The sequence below is a fragment of the Colobus angolensis genome, unplaced genomic scaffold, assembly GCF_000951035.1.
Source record: "Colobus angolensis palliatus isolate OR3802 unplaced genomic scaffold, Cang.pa_1.0 Scaffold129, whole genome shotgun sequence".
Taxonomy (NCBI): domain Eukaryota; kingdom Metazoa; phylum Chordata; class Mammalia; order Primates; family Cercopithecidae; genus Colobus; species Colobus angolensis.
Genome location: NW_012114141.1, coordinates 1,675,393 through 1,701,711, shown reverse-complemented (window position 1 = coordinate 1,701,711; position 26,319 = coordinate 1,675,393). Strand labels below are relative to the sequence as shown.

Here is a 26,319-nt window from a genome sequence, read left to right as displayed (position 1 = left end):
TAGGTAAGTCCAGGATGACATTTATTCATGTTTTAAAATACATAATATGGATTTTTTTGACCAGAGTATAAAGAGGAATATTCTCCTGTGCCCCCATCCCCTACAGCAAGTGCTTTCAAAATGTTGCACATGGAATTTGTGTTTTGGAAATCCTATCAAAATTGTTTTGGAAGAGTTTACCATTGGACTTAGTTCCAAGAAATGTTACACTGGGCACTGTCTAAATTGTCTAGCATACCAAGATTTCATAAGATGAGGAAAATAGCATGCATTCATTTTATTGAACAAAATATTTGGGGCAGAATTATATAGGGAAATTAACAATATCATGGTCAGTGCTAGGGTGAGATAGGGCAGGGACAGACAACCACATCAGTTGGCATGCAGTCAGTTTGCCACAGCTAAACTGATACCAATTTGAAACACAGAAACATTTTTGAGTTGATTTGGAATACCTCAAATGGTGGAGAGTGCAGATGATAGAAGGAAAGATGGAAGCGAAAAAAAAAAAAAAACAAAAAAACTGTTTCATGCATTCTTTCTAAAGCACAGTCATTTGAATGGTGACCAGGCTTCTGAAACTGTGGTTGAAGTCTGGATCGCATGGTTGAACTTGCATACAAGATTTGGGAAGCAATATCACCAAATGTAATGTATTTTTTACCCTCTCCCAAGGTCAACGTTGCTGAAAGGACATGCTGTTGTTTGTTCTGCAAGTGCATTGGAGGAGATGGCTCAATGGGAGATCCTGGACCACCAGGGAAAAGGGTGATTTTAGTTCAGATTTGTGGGTTACTTTGAGTTGTAGAATGTTCTTCAGACATGGGTTTAGGTAGAAATAAGGGGTGATTTTTAACTTCTAAATAGAGCCTCTTATATAAGAGTTTATTATACTCCTCTTTTTGTATGTTAAGTTAGTCATGGATTTTCCTTGGTATTCTAAATTGGAGTCTTAAAAAAGTTTTTGTGGAAGACTCAGGAGAAACAGCTGTCAAGATCCTTGATTATCCAGTATTCTAGTACTGATGACAATGATGCAGAAAAATCAGCTGTAATCCCTCATGTTGAATAATGAAAGCCTCCTCCATGTGAATAACCCATTTCAGCATTCATTTCTAATGATGGCAGAGTTATTAAGATCAAGCAGGAGATACTTTGTGTACTCTGCTGAAAACCAGGCTAGATCAGATCACTCTCTTATAGCAGAAGATGTTAAGATGTCTCATTCAGCTTAAGTCAGGTCAAAATGTTATCACAGATACATAAACAAAAACAGGCTCATTATTTAAAAACAGAAACCAACAATGATGATTCATATATTTCATAACCAGAAAAAGTATATGTACCCTTATGTAAAAATATTATTTTGAACTTTAAAAAATGTTTAAATACATATAAACACTATGGATATGTTATAATGATTTCAATACAGTTTGTTTACATGTGTTTGATTTTTGAGTAATTTATAGATAGCACTATAACTCCCAAATCACCAGGGCTACGTTTCTGAATATGTCTCTGAAAGTTTTTGGACTAATTATTTCCTGAATGTTTCAGCTTCATGTAAAGAGAGTGATAGATTTTTTAAAAAACAAGTCTCAGAAAGAATGGAAAGAAAGGTGTGTGGTCTATTTTTCTATGTGTAGCATAAATCCTAAAAGATTTTTTAATAAAGGGAGAATAATTCTAATTTACCAGTGGCAAATATAGCTGTGTTGACTTGAATGTTTGTTTAGAAAGAAGCTCTGGAACAATATATGAACCCAGAGTTACAATATTATGATTGTCACACACTCACACACCCTCTTGGGTTAACTGGATACTTGTCTCAAAATTCTACGTCTTTTTATGTGTGTAAATGTAACCTACACTGGGAAGCAGGGACTTTTTCTCCCCTACTCCCCAAACCCTTACTATTCCACATGAAGTAAAACTGTAAAGTTGAATTTGGTTTGGTTACCTCTGATTTTTGGTTCATAGATGCAAATGTTTTCTTCCTTTTCTTATTTCCAGGGACCTCCGGGTTTTAAAGGCAGTGAAGGCTACCTGGGAGAGGAGGGAATCGCTGTAAGTCAAGGCTCTTTTTACCTCCATTTATCCCTAAAAACATATCCACAATATGAACTTCCTTGAGTCAATTCTGAATTGGGGAAGCAAGAAAGATGAGATTCTAAGGATTTGTGTACAGAATCTGAGATCTTCTTTTGTTCTCATTGTGCTTTGCTTCTGGTGGTCATTAGTGGCTTATTGACCTATTGTCTCTTCTTTGACTCCCACCAACATTGCACAATGAATTCAATGCAAAAGTTACCTTCTTCACTAGGGGAGTTGAATCACTGCTATATCTCCCATTCTGGAGCATTCTGCAAAGGAAACCAACTCACCACATTGCGTATCAAAGACTTCACTCTTTCTTGCATTCACTCATCCTTCCATTCTCCCATCAATCCATCCAAACATTTGTTTACCAATTATATATTAAACATCTTACCATTTGCTACATTATTTATCAAAGACCTCACACTTTAACATACTCATTCATTCACTGGTTCATTCAACAAATATATGTTATGTATATGTGTGCCTGGCACATGATCAAATACTTAACATATATTTGTAGGCTTCAGAAATAAGAAAAATAAATAAAAGGAAAAATATGGTTTCTACCTCCAGGAAACTTTCAAACTAGTAGAAATGCAAATGAGACAACAGTGATTCTGGTTGTTATACACAAGGGCTAGACTAAAAGTATAGAGACATGCAAAGGAGTGTGGCAGAACAACTCAGTTACCTAACAGCCTTGGCTAAAGTTGGGGCTTGAGAGGGGAAGGCTACAAACAAGGAGAAGTACTTGGGCAGACATTTGAAGGATGAGTAGGAATTTCTACAGGCAAAGTTTGGGGGAACAATGTGTTCAAGGGCATGTGTCTGAGTCAGAGAAGATCATGTTCATAAGATGGCACATGGTCAACATGGATGGAACCCGGGCCAGTGCAGGAGGAAAATATACGTGGAAGGTAAAACTCAGGTTATTGTGAGTCTTGAATCCCCTGCTGAAGATTTGGATTGAGTCTTCTAGTTGATGGGCAGTCACTGAATGGTGGGAAGCACAGGGGTCAAAATTGTGGGAGTGTTTGGAAAGCATGCTCAAGCAGCATTACAGATGATGATAAGGTGAAGGTTATAGGTAAGTCTTGCAGTCATAGGTGCAAGAGAGGTCTTAATTTTCTTGGGACAGTAGGACTAGATATGTTAAGAAGGTTGGAAGGATGTAACTTGGTGACCACTTGGTGAGAGAGAAGCCTCACAGAGGCAATATGCAAGTGGGATCCAAAGCAGATGCCTATCTGTCATCAGGGTATCTCTGATTTATTTCCACTCTTAGTTTTTATAAGCAAGAACTCTGGATTGTGAACCATGAGCATTCACACCTTTTTTGGTAACAAAAAACTTGGCAAGTTTTCAAGACAGATCCCAGATTACAATAGAAAAATCTCATTTGGATATGTGCCCTTTCTCAGGGAGAAAGAGGAGCCCCTGGACCAGTGGGAGAGCAAGGTACTAAGGGATGCTATGGCACCAAAGGTCCTAAGGTAAGGATTGCATTAGAGTATGGAGTTTTCTCAACATTAATTCCATTTTCCTACACTAACTATTACTGTCCTTTTATTTTCAGGGAAACAGGGGACTAAACGGACAGGAGGTATGGTATACCAGGCACATCCATTTACCTACCCATATGTTATCTAGAAATACTTTTATTTTTGAGATTAAATTGATCAGTAAGTTATACAAATAAAGTTGTCGTTGACTTTCCTTTTTTATTGCCAGCCATTTCATTTTGTTTCTTCCTCTCTTTGAGTGCAGGCAATATATATTATTTGTTGATAGTTTCTATTACTGAGTAACCTTTAATATTACCTAGGCCCAGCCTAACAAAGAGGCTGTGTGTGAAACACAAAGATAGAGTTTTTGTTTGGCATCTGACTTCTTTCCACATGCATGTGATGTACTCTGTTCTAATCATATCTGTCTTTTCAGGGAGAAGCTGGGGAAAGTGGAATTGATGGACTAAACGGAGAACAGGTAGAGCCTTCTCGTACCGTAGAGACCCTTCTGAGCTATTTACCGTTATGAAAATGAGAATTCTATTAATACCTTTCCCTTCTTGTTTTTTAGGGTGATTATGGTCTTCCTGGAAGAAAAGGAGAAAAGGGTGACGAGGGATCCCAGGTAGGGATTTAAAAAGGAAGAACATAAAAATTGTACTGGGGATTAGGGTGTGATTAACAGAGTAGAATAACTACCCTGGGTGTATCAGCTATTGCTACAAAACTGTTTTGTGACAGTCATAAAACATCAATCGCATACAACAATGAACATTTATTTCTTATGTTTCTGAGGGGTTCAACTGATTGAGGCTGGACATGGCTCATGTCTGTAAGGTGGCCGGGGCCTTTACTCCATATGTCACTTACCATCCTGGGACCAGGAGCTAGCCTAACCATGCTAGCCATGACCTTTTTATGCCCATAGCAAAAGCACAAGAAAGCAAGTGGAAACACTAGAACTCTCAGGCCTTCTTCAGACCTAGGCTCAGAACTCTCTCTACACTTGCATCTCTTTCTGTTGGCCAAATCAACGCATATTGCCAAATTCAGAGGAAGGGAATCTTGCCCACCAAAGTTGGAAGTCACTGTAGAGTTACATGGCAAAGGACATAGGAATAGGGAGAGGTGAAGAACTAGGGCCATCAATGACAAGCAGCTACCATAGTAAGAATAGAAGTGGGTGTTGACAAGGGTCAGTGGTGCCAGGCAGCACATTGAAGAGTGAATGTCACTCATTCCCACCTAGAATGAATACCAACAGCAGCCATATTTTCATCCTCTACTTTGTCTTTAGAGTGTGAACAATTGAGTCAGAAACAACCGTCTTGGGCAAAGTGCATATTCTTTCTGAATCTCAGTTGCCTTATAAAAGAAAGATAATAAGGAATACCTGGTCCATAGAATATTTGTAAAAAACAACAAGATGACAAACATGTCTGGAACACAGACTTCACCACTGTGGCAAATAATTGAGTTCACTATTAAATTATATGGTGCTTGAAACTAATTTTTTCGGTTCTTCATCTTTCCAACTTAAAAATAGCCTTGATAGAAAAATGTTCAATTATTCACACAAGGGAGAAGAAAAGCTCTTGGTTTTTATTAATTTTATTAAAGCTTCTTGTCTTGTTCTTCTTCTGATTTGTATTAACTTTAGGGAAGCCCAGGGAAGAGAGGGATTCCTGGTGACCATGGAGCAAAGGGCCTGCGAGGGGATCCTGTAAGTGCCTGGGCTGCATGGGCTGCGAACTGGAGTTAGGGCTTGATTCCCATCAGTACTTCTGATAGGGAATCTTGATTTCAAGGTACTACAATAGTAACCCTGAGTTTAAAACACCACAGGCGTGATTGTAAAATTTTAAATTCAGGTACCTGTGCTACATCCTCTTCATATACTGAATGAGTGTGAGCAGTGAAAAGCCCTTGCGTGTCTTTTGCAAATGCAGTTTTATAAATACATACTTAGAATTGTTCTTGTGCTTCAAAACAATGAAGAAATTCTGGTCCACTTTGTTATCTTCCAAGCACCTCAAAATACAAAATGAGAGAAACAAAGCCATCTCTTTTTTTTCTATTCTTGTGTTAGTCTGTTCTCATATTGCTAATAAAGACATACCTAAGTCTGGGTAATGTGTAAAGGTAGGAGGTTTAACTGACTCATAGTTCCACATGGCTGGGGGGCCCTCACAATCATGAAGAAAGAGCAAAGGGACGTCTTATATGGAGGCAGCAAGAGAGCTTGTGCAGGGGAACTTCCATTTATAAAACCATCAGATCTCGTGAGACTTACTACCACAGGAACAGTATGGGGAAAACCACCCCCATGATTCAATTATTTCCACCTGGTGCCACCCTTGACATGTGGGAATTACTACAATTCAAGATGAGATTTGGGAGGAGACACAGCCAAACCACTATCAGTTCTCCAAGAGTTTTTTCAATCAAAAATATCAGCCTCATTTCCTGTAACCCAAGCTGAGTAGGCAAAACTTATGAAATAAAGACACTGCTCTCGCAGGGGCACAACCCAGTTGAGTAGGCATGACCCATGTTAAAGCCAACATATAGGGAATATGCCAAGTCCAATAGAACATCAGTACTATAGGATTTTCATCACCATACCCACACTTAAGTAAGTCTCCAAAACCTTAATGAATTAAGACTTAGCTTTGTTTTTAAATGTTTATTGAACTGTAACATACATCAGAAAAGTCCCTGAATTATAAATACACGGCTTAATGAATGTGAATACACCTGTGTAGTCACCACCAGGTAAAGAAATAGAACATGACCAGCATCGCAGAAGCCCCCTCATGCTCACTGCAGCCAGTACTCCCCTTCCCCAAGGTAATCACTATCCTATCACTATCAGTTTTATGTGTTCTAGAACTTGATATAAATGGAATCATATAAGTGTCTGCTCTTTTTTTTTCTGGCTTCTTTTGCTTTGTGCTTGTAAGATGAATTGATGTTGTGTATAACAATAGTTCATTCAATCTCATGGCTGCATTGCATAGTATTTCATTGTGTGAATATGCCATGATTTATTACTTATATTAATGATATGTGTGTTCCCCGTTTTTGCTTTTATAAATAGTGCTGCTCTGCATATTCTTATATATGTCTTTTGATGCACTTTTGTACATATTTATATTGGGTCTATATTTTAAGAGTAGAATTTCTGAATTATAATGTGTATGGCCATACTCAGATTGTCTTTACAGTCAAATGGTTTTCAAAAGTTTGTACTCACTTATACTCCCACTAGCAATGTATGAGAACAGTGTACTACACACTCATCAGAATGGTTACAATTTATAAAAAACAATACCAAGTGATGATAAGGATTTGGGACACCTGGGAATCTCATGAAATTTTTTTTTATTTAATATATCCTCTTGTATACAATGGGTTGACCAAAGAAGGAATTCGATGCAATGTATATGAACATGTAAATGTTAGACAACTGTATTTAAAAAAACAGAGGAATTCACGCATGAAGAAAACACTGTTGACTAAGTGACAACTTCTGATAACAGTGTCCTGAGAATTTTCAAACTTCAAAGAATCTAATTTAGAACCAAAGAACTACATATAAGCATAACTTAGAAATATTGGTTCAAATACAAAGACATTTCAGTCATCCATATATGATGACCAAAAATTCATTTGGGGTATGGCTATATAACTTCCACTGATTTTGATCAGAATTTCTCCTAAATTGTCTGCTAAAGATAGTGTGATTATGTAGCATATTTAAAAGAGTCTGAATAACATAAAGACCTTTTATTTTAAAAGAAATGTTCTGTGACTTCCAACTGTAAAACAACTCTATGCTTACTTACATGTAGCTTCAGTGTGTTGCTATTCGAGGAAAAATTTCAGATAAATAAATAGAGCATGATCAGTTTATTCTTAGGAAAACATGCAAATGGCACAAATTTTTGAAACTCTAAGCTTATTTAGATAGGCTTTATGATCACATGGAAGCGCATTTGGTTGTTCAGAATTTCCCATCTTGATGAGCTGTTTGGAATTTCCCACATTGGGAGTGCTTTTTCAATCTTAAGAAATATTGGGGGTAAACAGCTAAATCATTTTGACAATATATTATTATAAGCCTGTGTTTAATTGTAAATTTGTGGAAGATAATGCTTTTTTGCCCAGTTGTATACATGTAGAAAGACTAAATCGGTTCACATTCACATTGACCAACTGTCTATATGCAATTTGGGTTGTTCTATTTTGTAAAATGTGCTGGTATATGATTCTTTATATGTTACCTCTTCAAGTAGTTTAGAATTGAACTACAGTAAGGGGCTTTTATGTCCAGTGGAATAAAATTCTGGACTTTACATGACCTCCCTTTTCCTTCCTTGCTTTTTCCACCAAAATACAATTTTCTGATATTGTAATTGAGGTATACCCTGCTTGGAGAATGCATGCAAATGGCGCAGATTTTTGAAAACATATTTAAGAGACAAATATTTAAACTTAAGGGAGAAAAAGAAGATGCAGAAAATGATATTTGGCTTTGGTAGATGGAGGAAAGAAGCAATTTTTCACCTACGTTTTAGTAATATCAGTGTTATAAATTCCAAACCCTTCTTTTTTACCCCATTAACTTATAAGCTCTGTAAGTACAAAACCACTTGTTTAAAAAGCTTACTAAGCATCTGGAACAATGATATGTTCCTGCTGGTGACCGCAAATTACTTGTTGATTGATGAAGGAAATCTGAGCTGCTATCAGCCCGGCAGCCCCATAGCTGGCACTCAGCAGGACTGGATAATTGTTGTCCTCTCTCAGTTTATTGGAGCATTGACTGAATTGACCAGATCAGTTGATTTTCTCAGCATCAGGGAGACATAGCTCTGTTTGTGGTTCATACAACTCAAGCAAGAAAGACTTTGGTTTGGCCTGCTAAAGAGAATATCCCACAATGTATGCTTGTTTTCAGTGAGTTCCTGGGAAATATTTGCATGACTGGTGGGAAAAATTCCAAATTTCAGGAATTTTTGAAAACCGGAAAAGTAGGAGTGAACATATGGGGTAGCATATGGGAGTGCCTAGGTGTTCAGGAAGACAAAGAGGGAGCCGGTGGCAGGTAGAATTCTCAGTGTCACTCAGCGTGCTTATTACATTATTGGGGTGGAACCCATCACAAATGTTTGTCTTTTCCCAAGGGTATGGTAGAATAAAATCTACCAACTTACCAACTCTCAAGTGTAACTTTGCCTAGCCTCCAAGAAAAAAGAGGAAAAGTTAAGAGAAGGAGTGACAGTAACAAGAGGGGGTTCCTCCAGACCCAGGTTAAGAGTTGCCATGCACATGAGTCACATCACCCTGGCTTGCCTTGGCTGTGCCTTCTATGGAGAGCTCTTTCTCCCCCCACACACACTTTAGGTTTCCATTCTGCCTCTGATAACGTCAAACACAGGAGGAAAAGAAAACACTTGTAAGCCATCTGTAATTTTAACCTATTTCTGCTTTCAAATGGCTTAGACTTGTCAACTTCTCGAGAGATAGCTAAATGTTACACATAAGTTATATTTTTAAGGAGAAATGTTCAAATATATTAATTTTTCTCTTTATTTTCTATTTTTAGGGGGCTCCTGGAGTTGATAATAACATAGAAGGACGCACAGGCTTGAAAGGAGAACGTGGAAGAGAAGTAATTATGTGGGCTTGTGAAATGATGATGCAACAACTGTGGGGCTCAAATTCTTAGTGGTAGAATATGAAATGCTTAACAAAAAAATTGTAATCAAAGTGGATATACTTGGTACAGAAAAACTATTATTAGGAGCAAAATGATCTTTTCTCCTGCCTATGTACTATGGGATTTGAGAAATATTCTTGTCTTCCTCCTCTAAATTTGGGGTGACTTGATTCACCAAGACATATCCTCGAGGTCTTCATTCATGAATATAAACATTGGAACTCTAACTTAAAATGTAGGGCTAGCTGATAGAAAGAACTGTGCTAGCAAAAGAGTTGTTGGCCTTTCCAGTATCTGGAGGTAACATACCCTAAAAACACATATTAGTAGTACATGATAAAAAGAACAAGATCTGGTAGATAGATGTGGTCCACACAATCAAGAAAAGTTCTTGGGATTAATCTCATAAGTCACAATGTGTTCATCAAAACCTGTTTTCAGTATTTAAAAATAGTTATCTAAAAAATATGTGTCACTGGATTTTTTTGGATAACATTCCCTTGACTGTACCTAGGAAGAAGTATGATATAGTGGAAAGAACTGTGGAGACAGCCCTAGGTCCTATCTCATGCTCCATCACTTACCAGCTCTGGGCCTTGGGCTACTTTCTGTAAACCCCAATTTTCTCATCTGCAAAATAGGGTGAATAGCCTACTTTAGAAGGTCATGATGGGAATTAATGATATTTAATTTAATGACATTATAACCTTTAGTAAATATTATCTGCCATTATTAGTAAGTGGTAAATGTAAGTCTCATAGGAGACTCATAAATTATTGCATACTTTTGTGTCTAGTGATCCTCTCTAGTGATCGTACAAGTCTTTGTATTATGAGACTTTATTTACAGTAAGATAATAATCCGTTTGATTAGCCAAACAGATGAAGCGATTCAAAAGTAGAAATCCAAACCAATAGTAGCTGTACCTGACACATAGTATGCTTACGTTATCCACACCGTGGCAATGTAGTAGGGATAGTTCGAATTATCTGAGACATGTACCCCAAATACAACTTAGACGGTAGTGATGAATGATGAACAGATGAAGCCATGTCATATAGCATTTTTTTCCTGCAATTCCTCATGACTCACATGGAAACGTGACTTATTTTCAGTAGAGTTCATGCCATTTTCCAAAGGAAAGGTAACTTTCTCATTGGTATGTAAACCTATCTGTCCTACCTGGAGTAAAAATTGGTGTTAAAGATGAACTCTGTCAATGCTGCACAATTACCATCACACATCTATCTGTTCCTTTGACAGGGTAGAAGAGGCTGGCCAGGCCCCCCCGGGACACCAGGCTCCAGAAGAAGGACAGTAAGAGCCCTTCTAGACAAGGAAACCCACTGTACTGGTGGCTTATTTTGTGATGAAAATGGCTGACTTGGGGGAGTGGGCGGGATGGTTCTGCTGGAGCTCACTATCTTGGGGAATCTAACTTAGGGCATCTCACGGACTAGGACTGGCAAAGGATTTGGGAAAGCCCTGGAAGCTGAGGTAGGAAAGTGCTGACTACAGAAGAGTTCACCAGTCAGGAGAGAGAGCTGGGCAAAGAAAACCAAAAAAGCCTCCAACTAGGGGGAAAGTGGTCAAAGTGTGGCCTACTAGCTAGGTTGAGATCACCTGTGATAGCGTTTTAAATCCAAATTATTCTACTCTTTTTCTACCAAACTATATGACTATTAAGAAAAGTAAGAATGAAGATAATTAAAAAGTCAAGAAACAATAGATGCTGGTGAGGATGTGGAGAAATAGGAATGCTTTTACACTGTTGGTGGGAATGTAAATTAGCTCAACCATTGTGGAAAACAGTATGACAATTCCTCAAGGATCTAGAACCAGAAATACCATTTTACCCAGCAATCCCATTACTAGGCTATACCAAAAGGAATATAAATCATTCTACTATAAAAACACATGCACACATATGTTAATTGCAGCACTATTTACAATAGCAAAGACATGGAACCAACCCAAATGCCCATCAATGATAGACTGAATAAAGAAAATGTGATACATATACACCATGGAATACTATGCAGCCATAAAAAGGAATGAGATCATGTCCTTTGCAGGGACATGGGTGAAGCTGGAGCCATCATCCTCAGGAAACTAACACAGTAACAGAAAACCAAACACTGCATGTTCTCACTCATAAGTGGGAGAATACTGAGAACACATGGACACAGGGAGGGGAACAACATGCACCCGGGCCAGTTGGGGGTTAGGGGGGCCAGGGGAGTGAGAGCATTAGGATAAATAGCTAATGCTTACAGGGCATAAAAGCTAGATGAACAGTTGATAGGTGCAGCAAACATGGCACACATACACTTGGACCTACACATTCTGCAGTTGCATCCCAGAACTTAAAGTAAAAGAAAAAGAAAAAGAAAAAAAAGTCAGGAGAAAGAAAAGAAATCAGTCCTGGTATAGGCATATCTGAGACTGAAATTCGGTCACTTGCTTGTTGGGGGTGCAGTTTGGGTTTGTTTTTTATTTGTTTTGTCATTTTTTTCATTAAGTACATTAAAAAATTTCTGTGTGCAGAAAAGCACAGAGATGATAAAAGAAAATAATAAGAAGAGATAACTTTAATAAAATATACTTAGATGCCTACATCAATTTCTAAATTAGGCTTTCTCGTTTCATTTTGCTAGGTTTTCTTTCCATTCTTTATGTAGTTATCCAGTCTTCAATTTCCCCCACCCCCTCCCAAATATGAAATGTTTTAAAAATAAGCACAAGTAGAAACTACTTTAGTATATTTCATTTATTACATATTGTCTTTTCTGAGCAGAAGTTTATAGAAACAGCTATTATACTCCATCAAAAAATATTTGTTTATCTTGGAGCATACCCATGTTCTTTGCAAGGCAGAGAAAATGAAAAGAAAAGAGATTACGTTTAAAATATGCAGAATTTGATTGCTGGAAAAGTGCTTGACTAATGCAGTTTCAATGCATATATAGAAATGCATTTGCTATTCATTTCACTTTCTAAAAGGGTGTAGTCAGCTTATATACCCCTGGAAAATATTTTCAACTTAAAGAATATCATCCAGGAAATCCTGGCATGTAAGGATGTACTTTCACTGTTTTATAGCCTCCAGGGGCTAATGCAATATTGCTATGTATTATTTAAACCACACCACTCCCATGAAATACGACCCTCATCTTGGGTTATAGATTCAGACATGTCATTCAGGAGTAAAAGTGGGACTTCCAGTTGAAATGGCAGAATAAACATGTTTTCACACTATTCCTCTTATGTGCATCTCACCAAAAACAACAAAAGAAATTTAAAATGGTGAAACAAAGAATAACCACAGCTTCAAGCTGCAAATAATGATAAATACCGGCCAACTGTTTCTAAATCTCAACCCTAATGAGTAAGGATTTAGAAAGCTTGTCAAGTGTGACCTCATGCAGGGATGAGATTTCTTCAAAACTGACTGCCGTAGTCCTGAAGAAACTGGTGAACAAAATCCAGGGACATGGTAGATTTTGAGAGAAGCAGGGAATATACACATAGGGCCATAGTTCAACAGCAGAGGCAAAATGAGAAATTGGAAAATATTCCACTTTTATTATGTACAACTAGCAACCAAGGCCATGGAGGCAAACGATGAGGAGAGAGGCAACAGTGTCTATCACAACACAGAGAAACTGTGACTTAAGGGGCTTCATGTGAGTGCCATGAATCCCTTAAACATCAATAGTAGAAGGAAGATGTAGCTCTAAGGTAAAAGAAATCATTCGTTTGATGAGAAAGTGTTTGAGGAAACATATCTGTGTCAAAACTACCAGCCCTGTTCCAGCCACACATTCCCATAATTTCTTCAATAAACAAGTGGTCCTATTCAAAGATGGTGAATGGTCAGGAACATTAATAATCTTTATTAATTAGATGATTAATCAGAACATAAAGCTGCAAGAAAAAGAAAACTATGGGCAAAGGGCAGATAAAGCCTCATTAGAAGAGGAATTATTCAAGGAAAAATTTGAATTCCGGCAAATAGTTCTTCAGAGTCTCAAAGAAGTGAAAATAACATTGCTCTTAAAATTTGAAGCACAGACAATATAAAGTGAAGAAAGCAAGTTGGCAGTGCTTGAGGAGCAATGGAAGGGAAACAGTAGAGATGTAAGATATGTTAACACCTGACATTTCTATTCTTTGTTTTTTCTTCTGTTCAAGTAAAATTAGATGTAATATTTTAATTTTAAAATAGTTTAATGTCTCTCTTTAATGAAACACTATTTAGAATTTTATCTATGAATGAGTATAGAAGATGTCAGGAATCATGATTAACATAATATTTCTAGATGGAGGAGTTGGGTGATTTAAATTTTTTTTTCTATATTCTCTGTATTCAAATATTTTTTAAATCAGCATATATCATTCTCATAATAGTAAAGTCATTTTTTGAGAAAGTAGAAAAATCTAATGTTCACTGCAGAACTCTAAAATGAATGTTACAATGAGCATGGAGGACTTATCAGTGCACTTAGGTTCTGCTAAGCTGGTAAGTGATTGGATGATGGCCAGTGGTAGGAGTGGCATGCTGGGAAATAAACAGCAAATCTGACCTTTACTCATTTGAACACCTACAATCCATCAGCAACACTACTAAATACTAGAAATAAACTCAACTACAACCTTAACTAAGACCATGTTTCCTGTCAAGGAACTTAGAATCATGTTATAGAGTATGGTTTCTCAGCCTCAGCACTACTGGCATTTGGGTTAAACAATTCTCTGCTGTAGGGGGCTGTCCTGTGCATTGTAGAAGATGCATGTTATGTATCATGCATGTTATGATGATGTTAACATCATCCCTGGCCTCCGCCCACTAGCTGCCAGTAACACCCCTGACCTGTAACAATGAAAAGTGTCTCCAGATATTGCTAAGTGTTTTCTGGGGAAAGGGAGGGTGCTAAATCCCCCACTTCCTGTTGAGAATCACTTTGTAGGAGGGGATGGACCTGTAGAGTTAATGAGCTGTTACCAGTGCTATGCTAGCAGACTATAATGAATTGGGGGGGAAAGGCAGGAAGGAGGGACAAGAAGGAAGAATCTGGGTTAGAATGTGGTAATTCTGTGGGGAAGATGAGGAAGAAAGTGGGAGTCGTCTCTTTCTGAGCCAAACCTGAGAATTAAAACAGTTCTTGTGCCAAGGATAATGAGAAGCATCTGTAGCCTGAAATTAATGCATATCCTTCATTCCTAGTTAGTCTAGAGGGCTGTTAGTTATGACTTGCCCTTTTCATCCCTCTTGGCACTAGTTTAGAGGCATCCTGAAGTGGTGTTGGACAATTGTTCATCATTGTAAATGCTTGCCATTAAGACTCAGTATTAATGTGATGTTTTATCATTCAGAATGTCCTGCTTTTTATCTGATAATTCTCCGTCCTGATGGTTCTATATCCAGGAAATTGGGTCCTGTAAACAACCAGAAAGCCAGGCTTTGGGAAACGAAGGACTGAGTACCCTGTTCTTGCCCATCTTCTTCTCAGGTCCCTTTGGGGAGATTTTCTCTCCTGATGTGCCCATTCACAGTCTATTTAAAGATATGTCAGGTTGTCTAGATGTGTTATCAGACATCTGCAAGTCCTGGGGTAAACCATTAAGATATTTTGGAAAATCGTCTTTCTCATATAAAACACTTGAAATTTTTAGGCAAAATTGCAAAATCATCTTCCATATTTCCTTGTTTTCTGTCTCTCACAGCAACCCAATGTATCTCTCTCCCATGACTTTCATTTGGAGCTTAAATCCCAAGTAACCATTAACAAAGGTGCTATATGATCGTTTCTGAAGATGTTTTCATTATTTGCGTGAATGGCAGATTAAAGTCTTTCCCATCCATTAGGCTTATAAACTAACTAGGGTCAGGAGTCAGAGTTTGTTCACCACCACCCAGCCCAGTTCCTAGAAGGGAACAGGAACTCAATAAATATGTGTCACAATAATTTATTTTCAGCAAGCCCTTTCAAAATCAAACCTTAAAGACACAAGGGGAAAAAAAATGTTTATTGATGATGTTTGAAACATTGCGACAGCAAGCCAGAGGTAGATTTTTGAACGTGGAGGTTTGTTCCACTTCCCTTAAACATACTGGAAACTCTTTATTTTGCTCAAATATAAAGTTCCATTCAGTTCCTCTTGCCACAACCAGATGTATCTACCTGCAGCTGGGGTCTGACCATGTACCTTTCCAACTCGAAAAACCCTAGTGGCTTCTGCTAAATGTTGTAGGAACCTTTCAGCCTAGTAACCCTGCTACTTTCCTTTCTTCTCACACTTTTGACACAGATGGCCTTACTGCTACTACCAAATATGCTTCCTGTTTTTCTACGTCATAGCTTAGGCTGTACCTCTTCTGGAAAGACCTGATACATTCTCTGCCTGTAGGACTGCTACCCATCCTCTGAAACACCCATCTCAAAAATCTCTTCTTCCAGGAAGCTTTTCCTGATTTGACCAGCTGGATATGATTGCTTTCTAACTTGTGTTTCTATCTTTTCCCCTTTTTTATGGCATTTGCAATACTTTGCCTTGTAAATATTTGTAATATGTATCTCCTCCTCCCAGACCCAAAGAATGAGGGTCCCCTGAGGTCAGAAATGTGTGTGTGTGTGTGTGTGTGTGTGATCTTTATGCTCCCATATTTCCCATCTAGTGTGTTTTGTGGGTAGTATATTTTTCAAATGAAAATATCTATTGCTATTTGTCAAATGGAAATATCTACTAATATTTTTCTGAATAAAAGAGAAGTGAATTGAATCAGAACAGACAAACCCATGTGCTGAAGGAAGGAAACAGCTTATTTTCCTCCCTCTGATAGACGATTTAGGGTTTCATCTCAAGATGATTCATCAGTTTTGTAAAAAATAAAACAAAGACCTCTAAGCGTTTCCCTGAAATACAGTCTGTTTCTTATGTAACAATAGTGTATTGGTCCATTTTCACGCTGCTGTGAAAGACATACCTGAGACTGGGTAATTTATAAAAAGATGTTAAATGGAGTCACAGTTCCATGTGTCTGGGGAGGCCCCACAATCATGGTAAAGGTGAAAGGCATGTCTTACATGGTGGCAGGCAAGAGAGAATGAGAGCCAAGTGTAAGGGGAAACCCCTTATACAATTACCAGATATCATGAGATTTATTCACTACCATGAGAACAGTATGAGGGAAACCGCCCCCATGATTTGCTTATCTCCCACTGGGTCCCTCCCACAACATGTGGGAATTATGGGAGCTACAATGCAAGGTGAGATTTGGGTGGGGACACAGCCAAACCATATCAAATAGATTTTGACTGAAGTAGGATTAGCAGGATTTCAAGTTTGAAATACTGGCCTCTCAGAGAACATCTCAAATTTCAATCAAGACAATGTCTGATTTTATTGAATTTTGCAAATGCTGGGTTTTACTTTTACTATAACATTACTGAATGATCCTAAGTTAGACAACAAAATGCCATTGTCTCTTGATTTCCAGGTCTATGAAATATTGATCTAGAATATATCTAGACCCTACACTTCCATATGACAGTGGCAGGAAAACCCACTTGATTATGTAGCATCATTTTGATTGGATATTAATATACTGGATTGAGTAGCTTTTGAATGTTTGAGAAAATTCTTTCATTTTTCTCAGGTAAACATCGGCTTTTTAAAAATAAAATTAGTTTGGCCATCTTTATGTCTGAACTTTATTATAAAGTACATGGAGTCAATTATCCCAGTTTTTCCTCTGGCCTCCTGCCTTTTGGCTAGTTTACCCCTGATTTCTGACTTCTTTGGTAGTGCTTCAGGAAAAATAAAAGAAATAAAATTCAAATAAGTCAATTTGCAGCTTGTGAACAGCTCTAGTAAAAGTTTAATAGAGAACAAATTATTGACCACAGTCTGTTCTCATAAGTATCTGTAGATTTCAATTGTCTATTATTTCTATTGTCAGTTATTTCAAAGAGACAAATATTCTATTGCCCTAGGATAGAAATGTAGATTTAGCAGTGTTTTGCTTTCATGGTACAGTGGAAAATTGAATGTTGTAAGCACTTTGCGGGAATTGTTATGTATGCTGGTGCCTTAAAGTGTCCATTGTTAATTTAAATCATATATAAAAAAGCATTCTTTCTGAATTAAAGATATCTACCTTTTTCTTCTATTTTAGGCAGCTCATGGCAGAAGGGGACATACAGGCCCACAGGTACAACGATTTTTCCCCTTAACTCCAAATGACAAATATTGCATCCAGTCAAGGAGCTGGAATAAAGTCTCTAAACTTCCCCTTTTGATGATATTGGTTATGGAATAGAATGCTGGAAAATTTTAGGTTAAGATTTTAAGAGTTCATATTTTAACTCTTAAATATGTGGGCACTTTGCTCAAAAACCATAAAGAATAATGGCCAGAGGTATACTTAGCACAATTATTGTTAAATTTAACTTTGCTTGGATTTTAAGTACAAACTTGAATAACTTAGTAGATGACCCCTCTTTTACGTTTTCATTTAACTTTGGAATCTTACAATTATAAAAAAAACCCATATAAGCCAAAATAATAAAACTTTTGCACAAATTGGATAGTCTGAGTATTTTGTTCAAAAAGTCGGTTAAATCAAAAACCATATCCCATTCTCATTGCGCATGTTGGTGATACATTATATGTGTTTCATGAAGCTGTAATATTTATGAAAGAGTGGTTGTGACTTACAATTTTGTAAAACACACATCCTCAGATTAAAAATACAATGAGGATAAATAATCCACTCTTAATGGCAACATGGTGAGACTCCAGAATGTTAAAGATAAAAAGCATCTTAAAAATTACCAGGGAGAAAAGATAGCTTTACTCATGAAAAGAATGACAAATTAGATTGCAGCAACTTCTGTTCAGCAATAATACATGCCAGAAAATAACAGAGTAATATCCTGAAGGTACAGTGGAAAAATAATTGTTAACTTAGAATTTTATACCTAAACTATGAGTAATGTAAAATAGACACTTTTAGGCCGGGCGCAGTGGCTCAAGCCTGTAATCCCAGCACTTTGGGAGGCCGAGATGGGCGGATCACGAGGTCAGGAGATCGAGACCATCCTGGCTAACACGGTGAAACCCCGTCTCTACTAAAAAGAAATACACTAGCCGGGCGAGGTGGCGGGCGCCTGTAGTCCCAGCTAATCTGGAGGCTGAGGCAGGAGAATGGCCTAAACCCGGGAGGCGGAGCTTGCAGTGAGCTGAGATCCGGCCACTGCACTCCAGCCTGGGCAACAGAGCCAGACTCTGTCTCAAAAAAAAAAAAAAAAAAAGAATTTCATACCTAAACTATGAGTAATGTAAAATAGACCCTTTTAGACAAAGAGAGCTTACCATCCAGACATTATCCCTCCCTCCCACATACTTTATCTGTTTCTGCTTCTGTAACAAAATACCTTAAACTGGTAATTTATAAACAACAGAATTTTATTTCTTATAGTTCTAGAGGCTGGGAAGTCCAAGATCAAGACATGAGCAGATTCAGTGTCTAGTGAGGGCTTGCTGTTCACTCCAGAAATGGTGCCTTCTTGCTGCATCCACACATGGTGGAAGGGGCTGACAGCTACCTTGAGCCTCTTTATAAAGGCACTAATCTCATTCAAGAGGATGGAGCCCTCATGACCTAAACACCTCCTAAAGGCCCCACCTCTTAATACTATTACATGGAGGATTACTTTTCAACATATGCATTTTGAAGAAATACATTCAGACTACAGCACATTTCAAGGTTAGACTTCAGCAAAAAGGAGAACCTACCCAGAAAAATAGCATGATATAAATGAAATGAAATTGGAGACAGAAGGTGTTAAATTTTTTTTCTGATTTCTAGGAAAAGTTATCTAAGTGCCATTAAATCACATCCAACTATATAACAACTGAAATATAAACTTCGGCTCTCCTAATAGTTGCCTAAATTATAAAGTTCTTGAATTCTTTATGCTTTTTATAATTCTTGTCTGTGACAGAATTCAAGAACAATACGAAGAGAATACTCAACTTTTGTTCCCTAGATATTTAATTGATTTGAATATAAATATTAATATAATCATGTAAGATGCTTGAAGATGTTTGCAGAAAATGTGAACTAAATATTGAGTGTTTTTAAGGTCACATAGCTAAGTTAGATATAATACAAATTGTATAGGAAAGGGGTGGGGGCTGCATGTGTGCACGCATGCGTATATATAAAGATGGAAAGGAAATATACCAGCATACTAGCTGTGATTATCTCTGCTTGATGAGATTATAGATTTTTATTTTCTTTGTATTTGTATTTATTTTTCACCTTTTTTTTTTTTTTTTTGGAAAGATCATGCATTGACATTGTGACTGAAAAAATATAAGCTTGCAGGTAAAGGAGACAAAATTTTCAGGAAACAGTGTTAACAGATTGATACTTTCTCACCATAGGGAACAGCAGGCATCCCAGGACCAGATGGACTTGAAGGCTCCCTGGGACTTAAGGGCCCTCAGGTACATATCAAGACCAATCAAGGTGTGAGAACATAAAGAAGAATCTGGGAATGGAAAAATCTGAGGGCCTGATAGAAACCCTCAAATCCCCCTTGCAGAATTCCAGATGTTTAAAGTTTTCATGGTAATAAAGTAAGGAAACAATACAGTTTGGACTCATGCAGCACTTGGTCTGCTTTAAGTTTTGTCCCAGTCAACAAGTGAAAAGTGAATGAACAGGCTAGGCAGTGGTCCCTGTGTACTGGGTTCAGGGTAAGTAGGATATTCCAGGGAGATCTTGAGCCAAGGAAAATGTTGAACCTCAGATCTGGGAATTGTGGTCAATTTAGCACAGTAATAGTTCAATGTTACATATCTTGGTGCTCATGATGTAGAAAAATTGGCTTTATTCTTAGGAAAGAATTGCTCGAAAGACAGCTGGAGACATCAGCGGGGTGATCTGCAGTGCAGCACTCAGCCTCCCCTTGCCAGCTCACTTCTCCAGGGAGCTACCTCCAGCACTTTTTCTTTGCAAGAAACAAGCCATACTTGGCTCTTTACACTGATCACATGACGGGGCGCATGAGGGGTCACATGAGGGGCCAGAGAGAGCAACATTTAGCTAAAATGTTATGATAAAGGAAAGGAGGTCCTAGCAAATACTGAGATGAAAGAAAGGCCAGACCACAAAAAAGTTAGAACTTTTTTTTTCCTCTCCAAACTTAGTTTTGAAAGCTTGAGGAATAAGTGTACTATTTGGCACAGGCAGGACGATCAATGGTTCTGCTATTTTTCAAAGTTTTAATCCACATAGTTTAAAAAAGTAACTATTATATGTTGGCAGCTTGTTACATGGAAGTTGGGCAAAATATCCTTAAACATCAGAAGGGAAAGTTTGTTCACATTTTGCCAAGATTCAGAGCAGTGAACAGTCTTCCCCTTGGACCTTTATCTCTTCCTAGCTTGATTACTTTTCTTTGTTGTTGCTTTCCAGCTGAGGAAAGCTCACTGTTTTATTTTTTTTTTACCTTCAAGCGAGAAATAGTTGCCACTGGGGTTGTGGGAAGGCATTTCAATAGATTGGCTAGCTTTATTTCATGCTAAGCAAGTAATACTACAGCATCCCTTCTTCCATTTTATAGAAACTTACTTTTTTTTAGTGGTGTAATTTAAAAGCAGAGGCAAAAACCAAACACAGCATGAAAGTTTCTCTGCATAACATATGAAAGCCACAGCTAATAGGCAGTATAATATTCCAAAAATAGAAATAGTCAGATTTCATCTTACCACATACCATATCTTGTTTATGACCAGTCTTCAGTGTGGTTATTGAATAGAAAACTTATTTAAATGTTCTGGTTTCAGATTTATATTTGTAAGGAATATTTTTCTTTTTAACAGAAGAAATGTAGGGAAATGTAGAAAGCAATATGGAAAAGCTCAACCATTCAGTATTTTTTCCAAGCCCCAGTCAGTTTGACTGCAAATCCTCAACTGCCTAAATTTCAGATTGGACATTCATATTCCTGCACAAATGAGAATGAGCTCCACAGGCCAGGATGGAAGCAAAGGCATGATTGGAGCTCTCTTTCCCTTTTCTGTCCATGTTACTGACTTAGTATTTCTACTTGTAATATTCAATTTAATATTCAATGTTCTCTTTCAGGCAAAAAATAATGCTTTAATTCTATGTACTTAGGGCCCAAGAGGAGAGGCTGGTGTGAAAGGAGAAAAAGGAGGTGTGGGAAGTAAAGGTCCCCAGGTATGTAATGAGATAAATGATTGCATCTGACTTTGATCTTGGCTTGATATGTCTTTGTGGTTTCTTTCATGCAGGTTGAGTTATTTACTGCTTGGGAACCAGGAAAGTGTATTAGGTTTGACTTCAGCTCAATGTGGTGGCCACGTCACATCATGGTCCCCATCTTGCAGAGCAGGCTATCACTATCAGACACAGAGGTAGAAAATCAAGCCCTCTTTGCCTCAGCTGCTCAGCTATGCAAATCAGGTCACAGCATTCCCCTGATCTCAATCCTTGTGGGGTTTCCCATCCCCACCCCACCCCCAGAATACAGCCTACTTTAGTAGTCCTCAAACTGGCTAAATATGAGAATCTCCTGGGGGAATTATAAAACCTTCCACCACCTAGAACCCTTCCCAGGACACTTAAATCAGAATCTCTGGCAATGAGGCCAGGGTAGCAGTAATTTAACTTCTCCCTAGGAGATCTAAATATAGACCTAGGGTTAGGAATGACTGCTCTGCATTAGCACTCCTCCGGCTTCACAGTGCAGAAGAACCCCCTAGAGGGGATTGTTAAGTAGAGAACTTGTTAAAGTGCAGATTCTGAGTCAGCAGGTCTAGGGCAGGGCCTGAGATTCTGCACTTCTAGAGCACTCCCAGATGATGCCGATGCTGCTGGTCCAGACCACATTTTTAATAGAATGGCCCTATGTGATCTGGCCCTCAGCTACCTGCTATCAATATTATTTGTTTAGCTGTTTGCCTGTCTCTCCTTCTAGACTGCAAGTTCCATAAAGGATAGGACTTTGTTTTATTACACTCTATTCCTGGAGTCCAGAATATCAGTACCTGGCACATAGCAGAGCTCAACACATATTTGAATATTGAATCAAACAATAAATGAATGAATGAGACACACTTGGGAATTGTGTTCTCCACTAACACTAGGGTAAAAGGAGTCCATTACTTGTGTGGATTAGTTTAACCAGGCAGTCCAATATGTAAGTGGTTGTGTTTATCACCAGAAAGTTTAAGAAAATTTAAGAGGCTATTTGCATAAACTTGTATCTCATGACACTATTTTTTAACTATAACTTTTATTTTAGGTCTAGGGGTACAAGTGCAGGTTTGTTATGGAGGCAAACTGCATGTCATGAGGGTTTGGCATACATATTATTTTGCCACCCAGATAATAAGCATAGTACCAAATAAGTATTTTTTTTCTGATCCTTTCCCATCCTTTACTTTCAAGTAGGCCGCAGTGCCTGTTGTTCCCCTCTTTGTGTCCATGTGTTCTTGTTGTTTAGCTCCCACTTATAAGTGAGAACATGTGGTATTTGTTTTTCTGTTCCTGTGGTAGTTTGCTTAGGACAATGGCCTCCAGCTTCATCTGTGTTGCTGCAAAGGACATGATCTCATTCTTTTTTATGACTGTATAGTATTCCATGGTGTATATTTGCTACATTTTCTTTGTCCATTCTACTGTTGTTGGGCATTTAAGTTGATTCCATGTCTTTGCTATTGTGAATAGTGCTGCAATGAATGTACACATGCATGTGTCTTTATGGTAGAATGATTTATATTCTTTTGGGTAAATACCCAATAATGAGATTGCTGGGTTGAATGGTGATTCTGTTTCAAGTTCCTTGAGGTATCACCACACTGCTTTCCACAATGACTGAACTAATGTACAGTCCCACCAGGAGTATGTAAGTGTTCTATTTTCTCTACAACCTCACTAGCATCTGTTATTTCTTGACTTTTTAATAATAACCATTCTGACTGTATCTCACTGTGGCTTTGATTTGAATTTCTCTAATGATCAGTGATTTTGAGCATTTTTTAATAATACAGAACTGTGTTTAATACTACAAAAATATAAGTGTTTGTTGTGCTTCTCTACCTGGGTTTCATGGGAGGACTGCAGGTCTCCTCTGAACTGTAGTGCAACACAGAAAGGGTTGACAGCCTGGGGGAAAGGGATGCCGCTGGATTAAAAAATGAGAATGAGGCCCCTCTGGTGAGGTCTGTGTCCATGAGGGTGAGAGGTGGGTTACAGGCATGGGGGCATCAGAAAGGGAAAGGTTGTATGGAGTGGGATTGAGCATATTTTCATATACCTACTAGCCATGTGTATGTCTTCTTTTGAAAATTGTTCATATCCTTTGCACACTTTTTAATGTGGTTGTTTGTTTTTGGCTTGTGAATTTACTTAAGTTCCTTAAGATTCTAGGTATCAGACATTTGTTGGATATGTAGTTTGCAAATATTTTCTCCCATTCTATATGTTGTCTGTTTACTCTGTTCATAATTTCTTTTGCTGTGCAGAAGCTCTTTAGCTTAATTGGGTCTGTCAATTTTTGTTTGTGTTGCAATCACTTTTGTCATCTTTCTCATGAAATCCTTGCCAAGTCCTATGTCCAGAATGGTGTTTCCTAGCTTATCCTCCAGGGTTTTTATGCCTCTAGATTTTACATTTAAGTCTTTAATCCATCTTGAGTTGATTTTTGTATATGGTATAAGGAAGGGGCCTGGTTTCAATCTTTTGCATATGGCTAGCCAGTTCTCCCAGTACCATTTATTGAATAGGGAGTCTTTTTCTCATTGCTTGTTTTTGTTGGTTTTGTCAAAGATCAGATGGTTGTAGGTGTGTGGCTCTATTTCTGGGCTTTCTATTCTGTTCCGTTGGTCTAGAGTCTGTTTTTATGCTAGTACCATGCTGTTTTGGTTACTGTAGCCTTGTAATATAGTTTGAAGTCACATAAGGTGATGCCTCAAGCTTTGTTCTTTTTGCTTAGGATCATCTTGGCTATTCACACTCTTCTTTGGTTCTATATAATTTTAAAATGGTTTTTTCTATTTCTGTGAAGAATGTCATTGGTAGTTTGATGGGAATAGCATTCAATCTGTAAACTGCTTTGGGCAGCATGGTCATTTTAACAGCATTGATTCTTCCTGTCCATGAGCACGGAATGTTTTCCCATTTGTGTCATCTCTGTTTTCTTTGAGCAGTGTTTTGTAATGCTCATTTTAGAGATCTTTCACCTTCCTGGTTAGCTGTATTTCTTGGTATTTTTATTTGTACATTTTTGTGGCAATTGTGAATGGGATTGCATTCCTGATTTGGCTCTCGGCTTGTATGTTATTGGTGTATAGGAATGCTACTGATTTTTGTATTTCAATTTTGTATCCTGGAACTTTGCTCAAGTTGTTTATCAGATCAAGTAGCTTTTGGGTAGAGACTATTGGGTTTTTTAGATATAAAATCTTGTCATTTGCAAACAAGGATAGTTTGACTTCCTTTCTTCATATTTGGATGCCTTATATTTCCTTCTCTTGCCTGGTTGCTCTGGTCAGGACTTCCAGTACTATGTTGAATGGGAGTGGTGCTAGAAGGCATCCCTGTATGTTCTGGTTTTCAAGGGGAAGGCTTCCAGCTTTTGCCCATTCAGTATGATGTTAGCTGTGGGTCATAGATGGCTGTTACTATTTTGATGTACATTCCCTCAATCCCTGGTTTGTTAAGGGTTTTTAACACAAAGGGATATTAATGGTATCAAAAGCCTTTTCTCCATTTATTGAGATAATCAGGTAGTTTTTGTTTTTCGTTCTATTTACGTGATGAATCACATTTATTGATTTGTATATGTTAAACCAACCTTGCATCCCAGAGATAAGGCCTACTTGATTATGGTGAATTAGCTTTTTCATGTGCTACTGGATTCGCTTTGCTAGTATTTTGTTGATGATTTTTACATTTATGTTCAGCAAGAATATCAGCCTGAAGTTTTCTTTTTTCGTTGTGTCTCTGCCAGGTTTTGGTATCAGGATGATGCTGGCCTCATAGAATGAGTTAGGGAGAAGTGCCTCCACCTCAATTTTTAGGAATAGTTTCAGTAGGAATGGTATCAGCTCTTCTTTATACATCTGATAGAATTTGGCTTTAAATCTATCTGGTCCTGGATGTTTTGTCGTTGGTAGGCTTTTTATTATTGAGTCAGTGTTGGAGCTTGTTATTGGTCTTTTCAGGGATTCAGTTTCTTTGTGGTTCATTCTTGGGAGGTTGTTTGTATCCAGGAATTTATCTATTTCTTCTGAATCTTCTAGTTTTTGTACATAGAGGTGTTCATAATAATCTCTGAGGGCTTTTTTTTTTTTTTTCTGTGGGGTCAGTGGTAATGCCCCCTTTTTCGTTTCTCATTGTGTTTATTTGGATCTTCTCTCCTTTTTTTGTATTAGTCTAGCTAACTAGTCTATCTTATTTTGGCAAAGAACAAATACCTTGATTTGTTGTTCTCCTGTTTGGTTTTCTGTATCTCAATTTCCTTCAGTTCAGCTCTGATTTTGGTTATTTCTTGTCTTCTAGCTTTGGGGTTGGTTCTCTAGTTCCTCTAGTTGTGATGATAGGTTGTTAATTTGAGATCTCATTTTTTGATTGGGCATTTATTGCTATAAACTTCCCTTTTAACACTGTCTTATCTGCGTCCCAGAGATTCTGGTATGTTGTATCTTTGTTCTTAATAGTTTCAAAGATTTCTTGATGTCTGCCTTAATTTCATTATTTACCCAAAAGTATTCAGGAGCAGGTTGTTTAATTTCCATGTAATTGTATGATTTTGGGTGATTTTCTTTTTTTTTCTTTTTTTAATTTTTTTTAAAATTTTTTTATTATACTTTAAGTTCTAGGGTACATGTGCATAACGTGCAGGTTTGTTACATATGTATACTTGTGCCATGTTGGTGTGC

The 26,319-nt window shown here is 37.7% G+C and overlaps 1 protein-coding gene across 1 annotated transcript in view; it reads left to right on the top strand.

Annotated features, from left to right (window-relative positions):
* COL6A6 (collagen, type VI, alpha 6) overlaps nucleotides 1-26,319 on the top strand; it is a 109,673-nt gene that overhangs the window by 29,400 nt on the left and 53,954 nt on the right. Inside the window, exons 11-22 of the mRNA XM_011933683.1 lie at nucleotides 676-768; nucleotides 2,014-2,067; nucleotides 3,522-3,593; nucleotides 3,677-3,703; nucleotides 4,042-4,086; nucleotides 4,180-4,233; nucleotides 5,269-5,331; nucleotides 9,220-9,285; nucleotides 10,597-10,650; nucleotides 17,513-17,548; nucleotides 19,789-19,851; nucleotides 21,530-21,592. Coding sequence (XP_011789073.1) covers nucleotides 676-768; nucleotides 2,014-2,067; nucleotides 3,522-3,593; nucleotides 3,677-3,703; nucleotides 4,042-4,086; nucleotides 4,180-4,233; nucleotides 5,269-5,331; nucleotides 9,220-9,285; nucleotides 10,597-10,650; nucleotides 17,513-17,548; nucleotides 19,789-19,851; nucleotides 21,530-21,592 — 690 coding nt within the window. The remainder of the gene's footprint in view (nucleotides 1-675; nucleotides 769-2,013; nucleotides 2,068-3,521; nucleotides 3,594-3,676; nucleotides 3,704-4,041; nucleotides 4,087-4,179; nucleotides 4,234-5,268; nucleotides 5,332-9,219; nucleotides 9,286-10,596; nucleotides 10,651-17,512; nucleotides 17,549-19,788; nucleotides 19,852-21,529; nucleotides 21,593-26,319) is intronic.